Source organism: Quercus suber, unplaced genomic scaffold (assembly GCF_002906115.3).
Source record: "Quercus suber isolate HL8 unplaced genomic scaffold, Cork oak 2.0 scaffold_9, whole genome shotgun sequence".
NCBI lineage: Eukaryota > Viridiplantae > Streptophyta > Magnoliopsida > Fagales > Fagaceae > Quercus > Quercus suber.
The window spans coordinates 1,076,126-1,090,375 of NW_027069475.1; the positions used below are offsets into that span (position 1 = coordinate 1,076,126).

Consider the following 14,250-nt stretch of genomic DNA (forward strand, 5'->3'; position numbering starts at 1 on the left):
CTTCAACACCCAACCCCCCCCCCCCCCAATTTTTTTCTCCCAATCCCCTCCACTACGTGCATGTTGTGTTGTTTTTGCATGTGTCCAAAAGCGAGAATTTCTACAGCCAAACCAATTACCAAACATCTAAGAATTGAAGACGTTCACATTATGTGCAACAATACAACAGTTCAAAGGACACCATACAAACTTCTTAACAAGACTACTGAACAACTAAATCATGACTTCCGTTTAAATTGTAATTGCTAATGTAAAAAATCAAAGATATGTTAGGTTTAAAATTCACTAACACAGTAACACTAGAACTTCTCAGAATTTGTTACCATATAATCTCATGAAAAATTGAAAAAAACTGGATTCAAAGTATTGGCTGGAAATATATGGTGTTCAGGATTCTTCTAGAATGGCCCAAAACTTTTCATAGTAAGTAGTTTAGTGGTCATTAAAGAAGACCTATAAATAATTACACATTCATTGTTCGAATTATGTGGAAGCAAGATGTAATACCTTTATTACAAGATCGTTAACTGATATCCGTTTTCCACCAGATGCTTCTTGTAATGAATTGAGTTGGCTCCGTAAACTGCAGAAAAAAGAAACAGTTACATAATCAAAAAAATATTAAGCAATGGCTCACTTTAGAAGAGAAGGCAGGCACAAATACTCACTCCATGAGTTTGTCAACACATGTATCTACTGTTAGATAATAATGGGGAATAGTTTGCTTAGAGAATAATAAGCGTGAAGCTGTGATCTGCCAAAACAACACCAGGAATAAGCATTAGAAAACCAAACTTTAATTGTAAAATTTAACAAAATCTATATCAAAAGTTGTACAGAATTATGTGACATTGACCAAGGACAAGATGACCAATTATCATCTTAAATTGTTCTTCATGTTTCTATGGGGCCTAAGAGATGTGGTTGGTAAGCAACCTTAACCCCAATTATGGAGAGGCTAATTCTCAAACTTAAACCGGAGAGCAATATATATGTTAATAACAAGGAAAGAATGCCATAAGCAAGGAAAAAAGTGAAGAATAATAAGAGACAAGGGAGTTGCATATTAGTTGAAATTTATTGCCTATATGACCACATTTGATTCTTGCAGCCAATCCCAGTACTGGGGACTTCAGGTTTAGTTGGGCTGGGATGAGCTCAGAACATTATAATAAAATAATAATAAGTCCTGGGCTTAAACAGAGTGGATCTGTAGAATCAACTTCATAAATTGGATACCCTGAAATTTATCTAATTAGTCCTAGGAATATGATGATGAAAATAAAAAAAAATATCTTATTAGGTGCACTTGATTAGTAACTAGAGCAAGAATTTATATATTTACACATGCATACAACATATATTTGTAAAACTTTCGCATATATATATATATAGACAAAACTTATGTACAGTACCTTAAGTGCTATTCTTTAAATTTTTTTTCTTAAGATTCTGCCATGTGGATATTTAACTTAAAAAATACACTTCTATTCATGAGAAAAAAGCCATATAACAGAATCTTAAAAGAGAAACCTAAGGCTCCGCTTGAGAAGAGAGAATGGAATAGAATAAAAAGAATAATTTTAGAATATTTTTCTCTTCTTTTGTTTGAGAGTTTTAATGGAGAGAATAGAAAGTCCATTCCCTTATTTGGAAGTTTAAGTGGGAGGGAATGGAATGAGTAGGAGGGAACACTCATTCCTCTCTATTCCCTTAAAACCTCAAATTTTCATTCCCTCCGAAATTGGGAAGGATGGGAGGAAATGGAATTAGATTTAATGATTTTTTTACTAAAACTCCCAAGATACCCCTATATATTCAACCTTTTATTTTAAAATAGGGGTCTAATAGTAATATTGTCATAAAATGATTTCATTCTATTCCCTTCATATTGCTCTCAAATAAGATTACTTACATTTCATTAATTTTCATTCTTTTCCATTCCTTTATTTTAAAACATCCAATCAAGGAACTTAATTCCATTCTTTTCCCTTACTTAAATACATTTCATTCAATTACATTCATTTCCATTCTCTTATGATCATCTCATTCCATTCTTTTATGAACTCCCAACCAAAGCCTAAGTAACAGCACCTAAGTACTGTATCTAAGTCTTGCTCTCTTTCTATATATATATATATATATAGAGAGAGAGAGAGAGATGAGTTTAAGTTATACATTTTTTAAACCATTGGATTTAAGTAAATCCAACGGTTAAAAAAAAACTCTCATTAATGTTAATATTCTAATTGATATAATTTATTATCTCTTATTTAATACATTCCATACTTATCTCTATACTAAAAAAAAAAAAGTCTACGTCTCTCTCTCTCCTCCATAATCACGTTTTTCTCTGCTCTCTCTTTCTCCTCCATTGCTTTTCTCCAACTCAATTCCATTGCCTTTCTCTTAATTCCAATCTCACCACCATGCTCCTTGCCTCATCAACATGAACACTCCATATCTTTTCCCATGAAATAAAACCTTAGTAATAATGGCAACGTAGTTCTTTTAACAATATTCTAGACATTTTTGTTGGTGTCTTTTTGTGAGCAACACACATGTTTTTATACTTTAATAGTTAGATTCGTTATTTTTCGACTACAAAAATGATTATTACTAAAGCCAAAAAAAAAAAATTGTGCCATTATGAATGTAGAAAGAACTAAAGTAATCATTATTACTGAGATTTTATTTTTCTTTTTAGAAATAAGTATGAATGTATTAAATAAGGAATAATAAATGAGTCAATTAGAATATTAGCATTAATGAGGGTCTTTTTTTTACCATTGGATCTACTTAAATCTAATGGTTTAAAAAAGATGTAACTCTTTAAAGTTACACCAGATGTAACTTAAATCTAATGGTTTAAAAAAGATGTAACTTTTTAGAGTTACACCAGATATAATTTGAACCTCTCTCTCTCTCTCAACCAAAATATAAAAATTTCTTTTGTGTAATGGAAAAATAAAATTTTGTAGGTACTCCAATAGTGTAAATTTCATGCCCACATACATGTATAAAAATTTGCATTTGCTAACGACTTATCTAATAGGATCAAGTTCATTGCAATCTAATCTTGCAATACTTTATATATATCTAAAGATAAAAATTTTCCATTAATAAAATTTGTGTCAATAGTAATTTTATTCGAAAGTGATAATGTTGCTCCAATTACAACCTACAATTTCAATTTGTGAAGAAGGTTTTTTTTTTTTGCTACTTCAACAAATTGTGACAAAATTTTAACTTTTTATCCCTTTATTGATTTACTTTTAAACATTGGTTACATACGAAGAATACAGTAAATACTTTCTGGGTCAAGAACATCCTTCCCATCAACTTGGAAATCTGATGAGGTTTTAAAAATGGTGTAAAAGCATGCAATATTAAGCCAAGGATGATAGCATGCAATAAAAATGTTGCAAAAGCATGCTTGTCTGTTGATAATCAAATGCATTTTAGGTGAGAGTTGGTTCCATCTTTTCGTCTTGTTCTTACATGTGGCTAGAAAAAATAACTAAATTAAGTACAGTTTTCAAATAAAAATTGTTAAAAAAATATAGAATAATATTTGTAGGTGCACTTGATTAGTAACTAGAGCAAGAATTTATATATTTACACATGCATACAACATATATTTGTAAAACTTTCGCATATATATATATATAGACAAAACTTATGTACAGTACCTTAAGTGCTATTCTTTAAATTCTTTTCTTAAGATTCTGCCATGTGGATATTTAACTTAAAAAATACACTTCTTTTCATGAGAAAAAAATCCATATAACAGAATCTTAAAAGAGAAACCTAAGGCTTCGCTTGAGAAGAGAGAATGGCATGGAATAAAAAGAATATTTTTAGAATATTTTTCCCTTCTTTTGTTTGGGAGTTTTAATGGAGAGAATGGAAAGTTCATTCCCTTATTTGGAAGTTTAAGTGTGAGGGAATGGAATGAGTAGGAGGGAACACTCATTCCTCTCTATTCCCTTAAAACCTCAAATTTTCATTCCCTCTGAAATTGGGAGGGATGGGAGGGAATGAAATTAGATTTAATGATTTTTTTACTAAAACTCTCAAGATACCCTTATATATTCAACATTTTATTTTAAAATAGGGGTTTAATAGTAATATTGTCATAAAATGATTTCATTCCATTCCCTTCATGTTGCTCCCAAATAGGATTACTTACATTTCATTCATTTTCATTTTTTTCCATTCATTTATTTTAAAACATCCAATCAAGGTTACTTAATTCTATTCTTTTCCCTTACTTAAATACATTTCATTCAATTACATTCCTTTCCATTCTCTTATGATCATCTCATTCCATTATCTTATGAACTCCCAACCGAAGCCTAAGTAACAGCACCTAAGTACTGTATCTAAGTCTTGCTCTCTTTCTATATATATATATATATAGAGAGAGAGAGAGAGAGAGAGAGAGAGAGAGATGGGTTTAAGTTATACATTTTTTAAACCATTGGATTTAAGTAGATCCAACGGTAAAAAAAAACTCTCATTAATGTTAATATTCTAATTGATATAATTTATTATCTCTTATTTAATACATTTCATACTTATCTCTATACTAAAAAAAAAAAAGGTCTACGTCTCTCTCTCTCCTCCATAATCACGTTTTTCTCTACTCTCTCTTTCTCCTCCATTGGTTTTGTCCAACTCAATTCCATTGCCTTTCTCTTAATTCCAATCTCACCACCATGCTCCTTGCCTCATCAACATGAACACTCCATATCTTGTCCCATGAAATAAAACCTTAGTAATAATGGCAACGTAGTTCTTTTAACAATATTCTAGACATTTTTGTTGGTGTTTTTTTGTGAGCAGCACACATGTTTTTATACTTTAATAGTTAGATTCATTATTTTTCGACTACAAAAATGATTATTACTAAAGCCAAAAAAAAAAAAATTGTGCCATTATGAATGTAGAAAGAACTAAAGTAATCATTATTACTGAGATTTTATTTTTCTTTTTAGACATAAGTATGAATGTATTAAATAGGAAATAATAAATGAGTCAATTAGAATATTAGCATTAATGAGGGTCTTTATTTTACCATTGGATCTACTTAAATCTAATGGTTTAAAAAAGATGTAACTCTTTAAAGTTACACCAGATGTAACTTGAATCTAATGGTTTAAAAAAGATGTAACTTGAACCCATATCTCTCTCTCTCTCTCAACCAAAATATAAAAATTTCTTTTGTGTAATGGAAAAATAAAATTTTGTAGGTACTCCAATAGTGTAAATTTCATGCCCACATACATGTATAAAAATTTGCTAATGACTTATCTAATAGGATCAAGTTCATTGCAATCTAATCTTGCAATACTTTATATATATCTAAAGATAAAAATTTTCCATTAATAAAATTTGTGTCAATAGTAATTTTATTTGAAAGTGATAATGTTGCTCCAATTACAACCTACAATTTCAATTTGTGAAGAAGTTTTTTTTTTTTTTTTTTGTAAAAATTATTATCATCAATCACCAGACCAAGAAAATTGTCACTTTTTTTGTTGTTTACCCTTCTTTCTAAATAAAACCCAAACCTTAAGTTCTTCTCATATAGTTTGTGTTGATTTGGTGTTATGCTCAAGATTATTTTGTTATAAATTTATTCTTATTTGTGGTGATGTTATTCTAATTCTCAATTTAATATTAATAATAATAATAATTAAAAAAAAAAACTTTCCAACCCTTTATGCTCAAGATTATTTTGTTATAAATTTATTCTTATTTGTGGTGATGTTATTCTAATTCTCAATTTAATATTAATAATAATAATAATTAAAAAAAAAAACTTTCCAACCCATAGATCCAACTCGATTCATATGAGTTGGGTTGGACCCTTGTGATAGGTTGGGTTGTGTTAAATTTTTTTTTAACCCACCGATGAGTTGAAAAAACCTATCAACCTGACCCAATCCAACTCATACACACTTCTATATAAGGTTTTTAGGTGTTTGGTAACATATATTCATCATTTTATCCCATTTTAGGCAATTTGCTACTAATGCTAACTATATGCAATGTCAACCATCATCAAATTTGTTGTTTATAGACTTCGAAAAAAAAATCTACAACCATAAATCATGGACATTCTGGCATTTTACCCCTTTTTTGTTTTTTATTTGGCATTATGCCCTTATTTCGAAACTATATAGGTGCGTGCCTCTGTTTCGATACTCAATGATCCTAAAATCGAGTTACTTAAAGTACTCGATTGGTTTAAAATTGAGTTATGCCCGATCAAACTTTAAAAAAAAAAAAAAATTGCATGGAACTCAACTTCCTAGAAATCGAGTTCCATGCAAAAAAAAAAATTTAGTGTCATCGTCTATACAATGTTCAGAGAGCTCTATAGTGGCATTTTTAACCTCTATAGTGACGTTTTAAAGCCCTATAGTGGCGTTTTCTTGCAAATTTTTTTTCCCTAAGTGTGATTGTCCCATGGCAGGTTCAAGGAGCCATATAGTGGCGTTTTTAAGCCCTATAGTGACGTTTTTGAGCCCTATAGTGGCATTTTGGAACTCGATTTCCATAAAATCGAGTTCTATGCAAATTTTTTTTTTAAAAATTTGATCGGGCTTAACTCGATTTTAAATCAATTGAGTATTTTAAGTAACTCAATTTTAGGGTCATCGAGTATCGAAATAGGGGCACGCACCTATATAGTTTCGAAACAGGGGCAGGGGTATAATGCCAAATATTTTTGCCCAAAGGGGCAAAAGGCCAGAATGTCCCACAAATCATTTCACAACTTCTTTGACACAGTTTTCACGTGGCAAAGTATGAGTGCATGTCTAAGTGATAAGTAACTATTTACAGTCTGCTACGTCAAAATTATGACTTATAAAAGTAACGCAATATATATGAATAATGATAGTACCACAACCAAAATTCACAACTTTTGCAACAATCTATCCACATGGCAAGTCATGGGCATTGAAATAAAAGTAACATGACCACAACTTCACTAATAATAACTTGCCACGTGACCAAATTGTAAGCTTTGTTGTGGTAATAGCATTATTCCTTAAAATATTCGACGAGTAATATCTTGCCACGTCAGCAAATCAAAATTTAAAAAAGGTAATGAAATTTATAACTTTTTTTTTTTTTATGAGTTTCTTTTCTGGCAGCGGTGCTCTGCTGGCTACGGTTACGGACCACGAGGAACGCGAGGGGAAGAAGGACTGAGGAATAGTACTACACACCCAAAACAAACGCTCTCACAAACAAACTTCTTCTTCTTCTAGAGAGAGAGAGAATTTTTCTAGAGAGAGAGAACATGGGGAATCAGAAGCAGAAATGGACGGCGGAGGAGGAAGAAGCGCTACTGGGCGGAGTAGCGAAGCACGGCCCTGGAAAATGGAAGAACATTCTCAAAGATCCTGAGTTTGCTCCTTTTCTCACTAACCGTTCCAACATTGACCTCAAGGTCACTCCTTATTTACCTTTTCATGCCACTCCCAATGTCTTAGCTTATCCACTCTCACTTTTAGGGATTTTTTTAAAAATTTTTTTTTTTTTTAAATTTTGTTTGGTTTTTAAATTTTTTTTTTTTTTTTTTTTTTCATTTTGTTTGGTTCTGAGGGAAAATTGGATTTTTTTTTTCTAGGGAATTTTTTTTTGCAAATTAGGGTTTACTAGGTCTGTAATGGTGTCATCAAACCCTAAATTTTCAGCATTGTTGTGTCGTTACTTGAATTCTTCTATGCTAATCAACATAGTGTAATTTTAGTTATATAGAATGAGTTCTCAGCTCTTAATTTGTAGGACTTTTGTTTTATTTTTGGCAGCTAAGGTGCTGTTTGGTTCGAGGGAAATTTGGATTTTTTGTTTCTCGAGAAAATTTTTGCAATTTACGCTTCTATTAGGCTCCAGTATGAAGCCTTAAATTTTCGGCTTTGTAATGTTGTTACTTGAATTTTTCAGAGTTATTGTTTATGCACAAACACATACTCATATATAATACAGAGAAAGAGTGAGAGAAATTTATTTATATAAAATGACTTCTTAGCACTCAATTTGTGGGATTTTTTTTGGCAGCTAAGGTGCTGTTTGGTTCTAGAGAAAATTTGAATTTTTTTTTTTGGGAAAATTTGTGCAATTTACGCTTGTATTAGGCCCCAATGTGAAATCTTAAATTTTCAGCTTTGTAGATTTCTTAATTGAATTCCTTAAAATGTTGTACACACGACTTAGCAAGTTGTGAAAATAGGGGTTTCCAGTTTCCATAGCACTGTTGATTTTGTTATATGTATAACAACTTATCCACGAGGCAAATTTGGAAAATAATTTCATTTTAATATTAATTATTTAAATTTGACACTGTTTTGAAGGTTTTTGGGATCTAAAACTTATCTAATATCGTTTTAAACATGATTTCATCACTTTAAAGCTTAAAATTGTATTTTCAAAACAAGATTTTGTAAAAAAGACCATTGCCAAATAGTTTCAAAACAATGTCAATTTAAATAATTATTAAAATAATATTATTTTGCAAATTTTCCCTTATCCGCTCAATTTTAGGGCTTTTTCTGGTTTAAATTTTGGACCCCAAGGTATGTTTGGTTAGAAGAGAAAGTGTTTGTTTATTTTGCCGGGAACTTTGGTGTAGTGTATGGTTCTGTGTATTTATGTTGATAGGCTGTGATTGCTTAGCAAAAATCCTAGGTGTTTGACTGTTTGAGTCTGAGCTATATGTGTTTTAAACCTAACCTGAAAATGGGATTATAGAATACATATAAAGCAAAAACCCTAAATTTGTTCTCAGAACTGAGAACTCATTTATTCTACGTCAAAATGTTAATCCTGGACTGTTTTACTTGAAACTCTAAATTTTCAGCATTTTAGTTTTCTTAATTGAATTTATTTATATTTGTTATATCTAGTTCTGAGAAACTTTAATGGTATCATAAATTCATAATATATATATATATATATATATTAGTAAAGCTTTTGTGAAGTAGAGCTAATAAGGAAAGGAAGAAGTGTATTTCAAATATGGAGAAGTGTTTCAAACCTTTGAGTTATTGTATTAGTGTAGTTTATTTCGATTTACTTAGCACAAATAGATTTGAACCTCAGTGCTGTTTATCTGACTCATTCTTGATTACCTACCAGGACAAATGGCGAAACCTGAGTGTTAGTACTGCTGGACAAGGCTCTAAAGAGAAATCGAGGACTCCAAAGATAAAGGCTATAACAGCTGCTCCACTCCCCAATGTTCAACATTCTGCTCCTGCTGCTCCACTTCTTCTTACTGCACCCCCTGATACTGTTATGGATGATGCCCCTAATAGCACACATGAGGGGAAAAATGCTCCACGGTAAGTGTTTGTCTTCCTCCTCTTCTTCAACCCCTTTATGTGACATGTATAGTATGTGAATGTTATGCCAAGAATTAGTTGTCCTTTTATTTATCTCTTTTTCCCATATATTAAGTAATGCATGAGTTGTGTGTACCTATCAGAAGAAATCTATTTCTAAAGTATGGTGTTCTCAAACTTTTATAATTGCTATTGTTTTTGTTGTTATCTTATATAATTCCTCATAACTTGGTTGGAAAATCTGGCTAAATGGCCACCAGAATTTCTAACAGATGCTTACCAAAATATCTTTAAATAAGGGCGTAGTGTCACTTTGACATTTGTATATAACTAGCAACTCATGCAATGCACAGGTAGTTTTCTTTATTATTTAGTTTTAAATATCTTGTCGACAAAATATGTAAAATCCAATTCTTTTATTTGTATGGTTAATAACTAAAAAGCAAAATGAAATCTTATTTGTAAAATAATGTTATTTTCACCAAGTATCCAGACCCATCACCATCAAGATCATTTCAAAGATATATAAATCAAAGCAAGCAAAGGGGAAAATTTTGCAATATAAATATAAAAGAAATCAAACAAATTATCAGTTATAATTGTTATAAATTTAATGATTGTCATAATTTAGTAAATATTAATCAACATTGGTCTTGATCTACATATCAAGAATACTGAATTAAAAACACAATATCAATAATCAAGATGAATTGCATTATTCAAAGTCGAAAAAAATTCATAGATAATTAAGCTGTAATCAAACTATTTTAGTATTAATCCACACAACCTATCTTAATTTCAAAGATGGGATCAATTTTTGCAGTTGTTAGTATGATAGGAGTAGAATACAAATTTACATGTGTTTCCAAAACATCACCTTCTGTAACTTAGTTTAGGTAGGGTTTGAAGTGCGAGCCCATCCAAGTATCCCATTATTTTTAGCCCATATACCCAGTTTTTATGAGCAGAAGTAGTTGCAAAAGTGTTGATCAAAAGAAAAGGAAGCAAAACATAAATTAATTGATTCCTTGAAAATAAAATTTTCTTTAAAAGATAAAATAAAATTGAAATTTTGGAATGATAGTTGATCATTTGATTATTATAGAACTAAGGGTTATTTAAGTCTTATCACATCCATGTGAATCATAAATCTGAAGGATAGATTTATTGTTATTCAAAGTGATAATTTTAAATCAGAACAATGATTTTAATTTTCAATAAATTATTGGTAGAATAAGGGTTGTCAATTAAGGAAGTAATAAAGAGTATAACTTTGGATAGAATAGAATGAAGGAAAATAATATGTATGGTTGACCTGGACTAATTTGTTGAGGATGTATAGTCGAATCCAAAAAATTGGGGACTTCTTTATGAATAAAAAAATTGGGGACATGCTTTGTTGTAAAGTAAGTTGTATTTTGTAATGGTCATCTAAATTAATACATGTAAATATACATTTGCATGTAATTTCATTTCACATCCATGACAATAAGTTTGCATTCAATTTCAAATTGGTTTAAGCTGTTATTTTCTTCTCTCTAGTTTTTCTTCGTAACTTTTTTTATATTGCGATCATGATCTTTTTGTTATTAGAAATATATTGAAGTTTTCTTTCATTAATGTATAGTTAACCACTTAATTTCTATATTTTGTAAAAAGAATACATGTGTGAGAAACTAATGAGTGATCCAAAATCAAACATCACAAGAGCTCGCTCATGCCCAACTTGATTTAAGCCACATCAAAAAAGCTTTATTCTACAGTTATGGTAGCATATACATATATATATATATAAATTGAGAAGTAATTTTTCTAAGAAATCTTTTAGTTATGGGACTAAGATTTATTATTAGCCAAGTAAAAGTTAACTTATCCTGGAAACTCACTCTATCCTTTCTCAAAATAATAGAGTTTTAGTTAGCTTGGTTTTTTCTTTTTTTCTTTTTAAAAATTTTTTAATTGCAGGACTATATTTTGTGTAAAGTTAGCTATGCCAATTGGCATAATGTATGACATTCTAGAGTTTCAAATTGAACTTTCTCTTAGCTTCCACTTTAATATACTATAATAGATAATAGATATGATGTGATGGAAGGTACTTACTAGAAGGTTAACAATGGAAAGGAATGGGGAGCTACCTATTTGATTCCACCAATTTGATTACATTGTTACATGCAGCTATTATTACAATTCAGATTTTAAATTACTCTGCTTTTCATTTCACATGTTCAATCCAGGATTTGGAGACAATTCATATAATATATGATAATTTGATTTCATCATTTGTTATTCTTATACTTTTGAAGCATGTCATGACTCATGAATCTAGTTTCAAACAACTTGAAGTGGAAAGCCTGTTGTTTATATGTTTTTGACATGCTATACCTTTGCTACCTTACTGTCACAATTATACAACATTTATATAGCTATTATATTCTCTTTGCATTTAGTTTGAAGCCATCTGGCTATGTCTGAGAATAACAAACATCTTTTCACAACTTTTTTATTTTATCAAGGTCTCTTCACGGGGCACTTGATGCTGTTTTCTTTTTCTTACCAGGTACAATGCAATGATTTTTGAAGCTGTTTCAACAACAATAGATACTAATGGATGTGATATAGGTGCCATTGTTCACTATATTGAGGTTAGATGGAGGTCTCTTCTTATTTTTAATCCTTGTATGTCTTGGAAAATATTTTGTCCTGAAGGAAGCTCCATTAGGATGTAGAATATCCCTGCCATGGTTGAAAAAACCATCCCTGCATACAATTAGAATGAGAGAAGAAACCAAATTCTACCAAACATTGAAGTTGTGCTAGAAAGACATGAAATGCACTTCTTCAAAGCCTTTCAAGATGACAGGAACTTAAAATCAAACTGATTTGGGGCACACTTTGAATCTAATTCTGCAGTCACAATTTACTGCAAGCTTTGGCATTAAAATACAATGTTGTGAATATGTTGGCCAAATGTCCCAGCAGAGCCAGTGAATGCTTCACAGCTTAAGTATTGTCTAGTGCTCTCTCGCAAGAGAGTAAGTAGAAGTCATTTCCTTTAGGATGGGGTAATGTTGATGATATCAGATCAAGTGAAAGGATATGCTAACTTTTTGCCTTTTATGAGATTACTTATCAAAGATCAGGTGAAAATATATGCTATCTTTTTTCCTTTTATGAGATTACTTATCAAATCAACTACAAAATGTTTAGACTTTGGAACAGTGTTTTCTTCATAAAAGCAAAACTCTTACCATCAGCTGAAGTGATTTCTATATATTTCTCTCTTTATTGGCCACATAATGAATGATGAATTCTTAACTTCAAATGTAAACTGTAGTGTGATGGGGTTATTAAACCGTCATGGATTATCTAGGAGCACCCTATGTATACATCCAGTGTACATAGGTAGCTCCTCTTCAATAAAAATTTATTACTTATCCCAAAAAAAAAAAAAGATTGTCATGGATCATCACCTATCTATTACCTTGATGTGATTATACGTAGTTGAGCTGAGCAGCAGCCATAGGGTTGTAGTATTGGCTATAAGAAAAAGATAATACATTTGATCAGATCACTTTGTTTCATGCATTTGACTTTAATTTCCAATCAACAAATACTCTCTCTTGCAGTCAAATTTTCATTATACATGAGTTTGGAAGAGATTGTAACTCCTGATTTACATATTGCAGCAAAGGCAGGAGGTGCCACAAAATTTTAGAAGATTATTGAGTTCAAGGTTGAGGAGGCTCGTTGCACAAGGCAAACTTGAAAAGGTGATTGATTTTCTTGAATATTCTTCTCTCACACATTCGTCAAATTTTAGAAGATTATTCGAGGTTGAGACCTGCAAATATTGTCGTCTTCACTTCTTTCATATCAATATGACAATGAACCTTTTGTGTGTGTGTGTGTGTGTGAGTGACACGCACAAGGTTCACTGTGATATGACCTCAATTAAAGCAACTTTCAGATTTGGCATTGTTGATCTTTGAAGTAGGTATAATTATCAATGATGTCATGCATCTGCAGCTCGTTCTGTTCACATATTTGAATTAACATCAGCAACAATAGTGTGGAATTTCTGAAAAGGAAGCCTGTTTTTTTGAAGTTCCAACTTTCTTCCATATAAAATGCAGGTCGAAAATTGCTACAGGATCAGAAAAGATACTTCGTTGGGAACAAAAACACCTGCCCCAAAACAAAAGGATGTCAGGCCACGACAGCCACTGAGCTCTGGGCTAATGACTACTAGTGAGAGTGTGGATGATGCAGCTAATGCTGCTGCCTACAGAGTGGCCGATGCAGAAAACAAAGCATATATGGCTGCCGAAGCAGTTAAAGAGGCAGAAAGAATTTCAAAGATGGCAGAAGATAGCGATTCAATGCTACAGCTGGTGAAAGATATTTATGAAAGATGTAAAGCTGACATTGCCCTCCCTACTGTAGTCATTGTTATGTTTCTAATGTCTTAATTTATTTAACCATGATATGTTTCCTTGGGCTTATTATTGCAGGTTCGCGTGGTGAAATTGTCCTCTTGGCCTAGGTTATCGGTTGTAATTTGTTCTTTCTTAGGGGTAAAACATCAATAGAATGAGTAGTGAAATTGTTGTAGTTTTTTCAATGTGTATGTAAATTTCATTGATCCAATGCAACAGTCTTAAATTGTTCATGTCTCCTATGCCTCAGCATTTTTATAAATACAGCCAGGTTGGGGCAAGGGGGAAATTGGAATTATTCCCGAGGGAGCTACATAGAAGAATCTAACTGCTTGTTGTTTGTCTTTTGCATTTTGTTTATGCTTATTTTTTTAATTTTTAATATCCCCTTACTGGTTGTAATTCTCCCCAGACTGAGAGCAAAAGGCGAGGTACACCTTACATGTAAA

General features: G+C 31.3%; 2 protein-coding genes across 2 annotated transcripts in view; one reads left to right on the forward strand and one right to left on the reverse strand.

Moving 5' to 3' along the window:
- Positions 1 to 802, reverse strand: part of LOC112030134 (dihydrolipoyllysine-residue acetyltransferase component 3 of pyruvate dehydrogenase complex, mitochondrial) — a 6,408-nt gene extending 5,606 nt beyond the window's left edge. Inside the window, exons 1-2 of the mRNA XM_065776655.1 lie at positions 669 to 802; positions 508 to 583 (exon numbers count right to left, since the gene is read on the reverse strand). Of these exons, the coding sequence (XP_065632727.1) occupies positions 508 to 583; positions 669 to 673 (81 nt within the window). The 5' untranslated portion in view covers positions 674 to 802. The remainder of the gene's footprint in view (positions 1 to 507; positions 584 to 668) is intronic.
- Positions 803 to 7,147: 6,345 nt separating this feature from the next.
- LOC112030136 (telomere repeat-binding factor 4) lies at positions 7,148 to 14,148 on the forward strand. The gene is made up of 6 exons (XM_024062821.2): positions 7,148 to 7,468; positions 9,157 to 9,362; positions 11,923 to 12,007; positions 13,052 to 13,135; positions 13,499 to 13,778; positions 13,877 to 14,148. The coding sequence occupies exons 1-6, from the start codon at positions 7,319 to 7,321 to the stop codon at positions 13,906 to 13,908; spliced, it is 837 nt and encodes a 278-aa protein (XP_023918589.1). The 5' UTR covers positions 7,148 to 7,318; the 3' UTR covers positions 13,909 to 14,148.
- Positions 14,149 to 14,250: the final 102 nt, after the last annotated feature.

Excerpts from the sequence above, each read along its gene's own strand:
- LOC112030136 (XM_024062821.2), top strand. The coding sequence starts at position 7,319 with ATGGGGAATCAGAAGCAGAAATGGACGGCGGAGGAGGAAGAAGCGCTA. Across the intron at positions 12,008-13,051 it reads CCATTGTTCACTATATTGAG|CAAAGGCAGGAGGTGCCACA; the intron begins GTTAGATGGAGG and ends TACATATTGCAG. Across the intron at positions 13,136-13,498 it reads CACAAGGCAAACTTGAAAAG|GTCGAAAATTGCTACAGGAT; the intron begins GTGATTGATTTT and ends TATAAAATGCAG.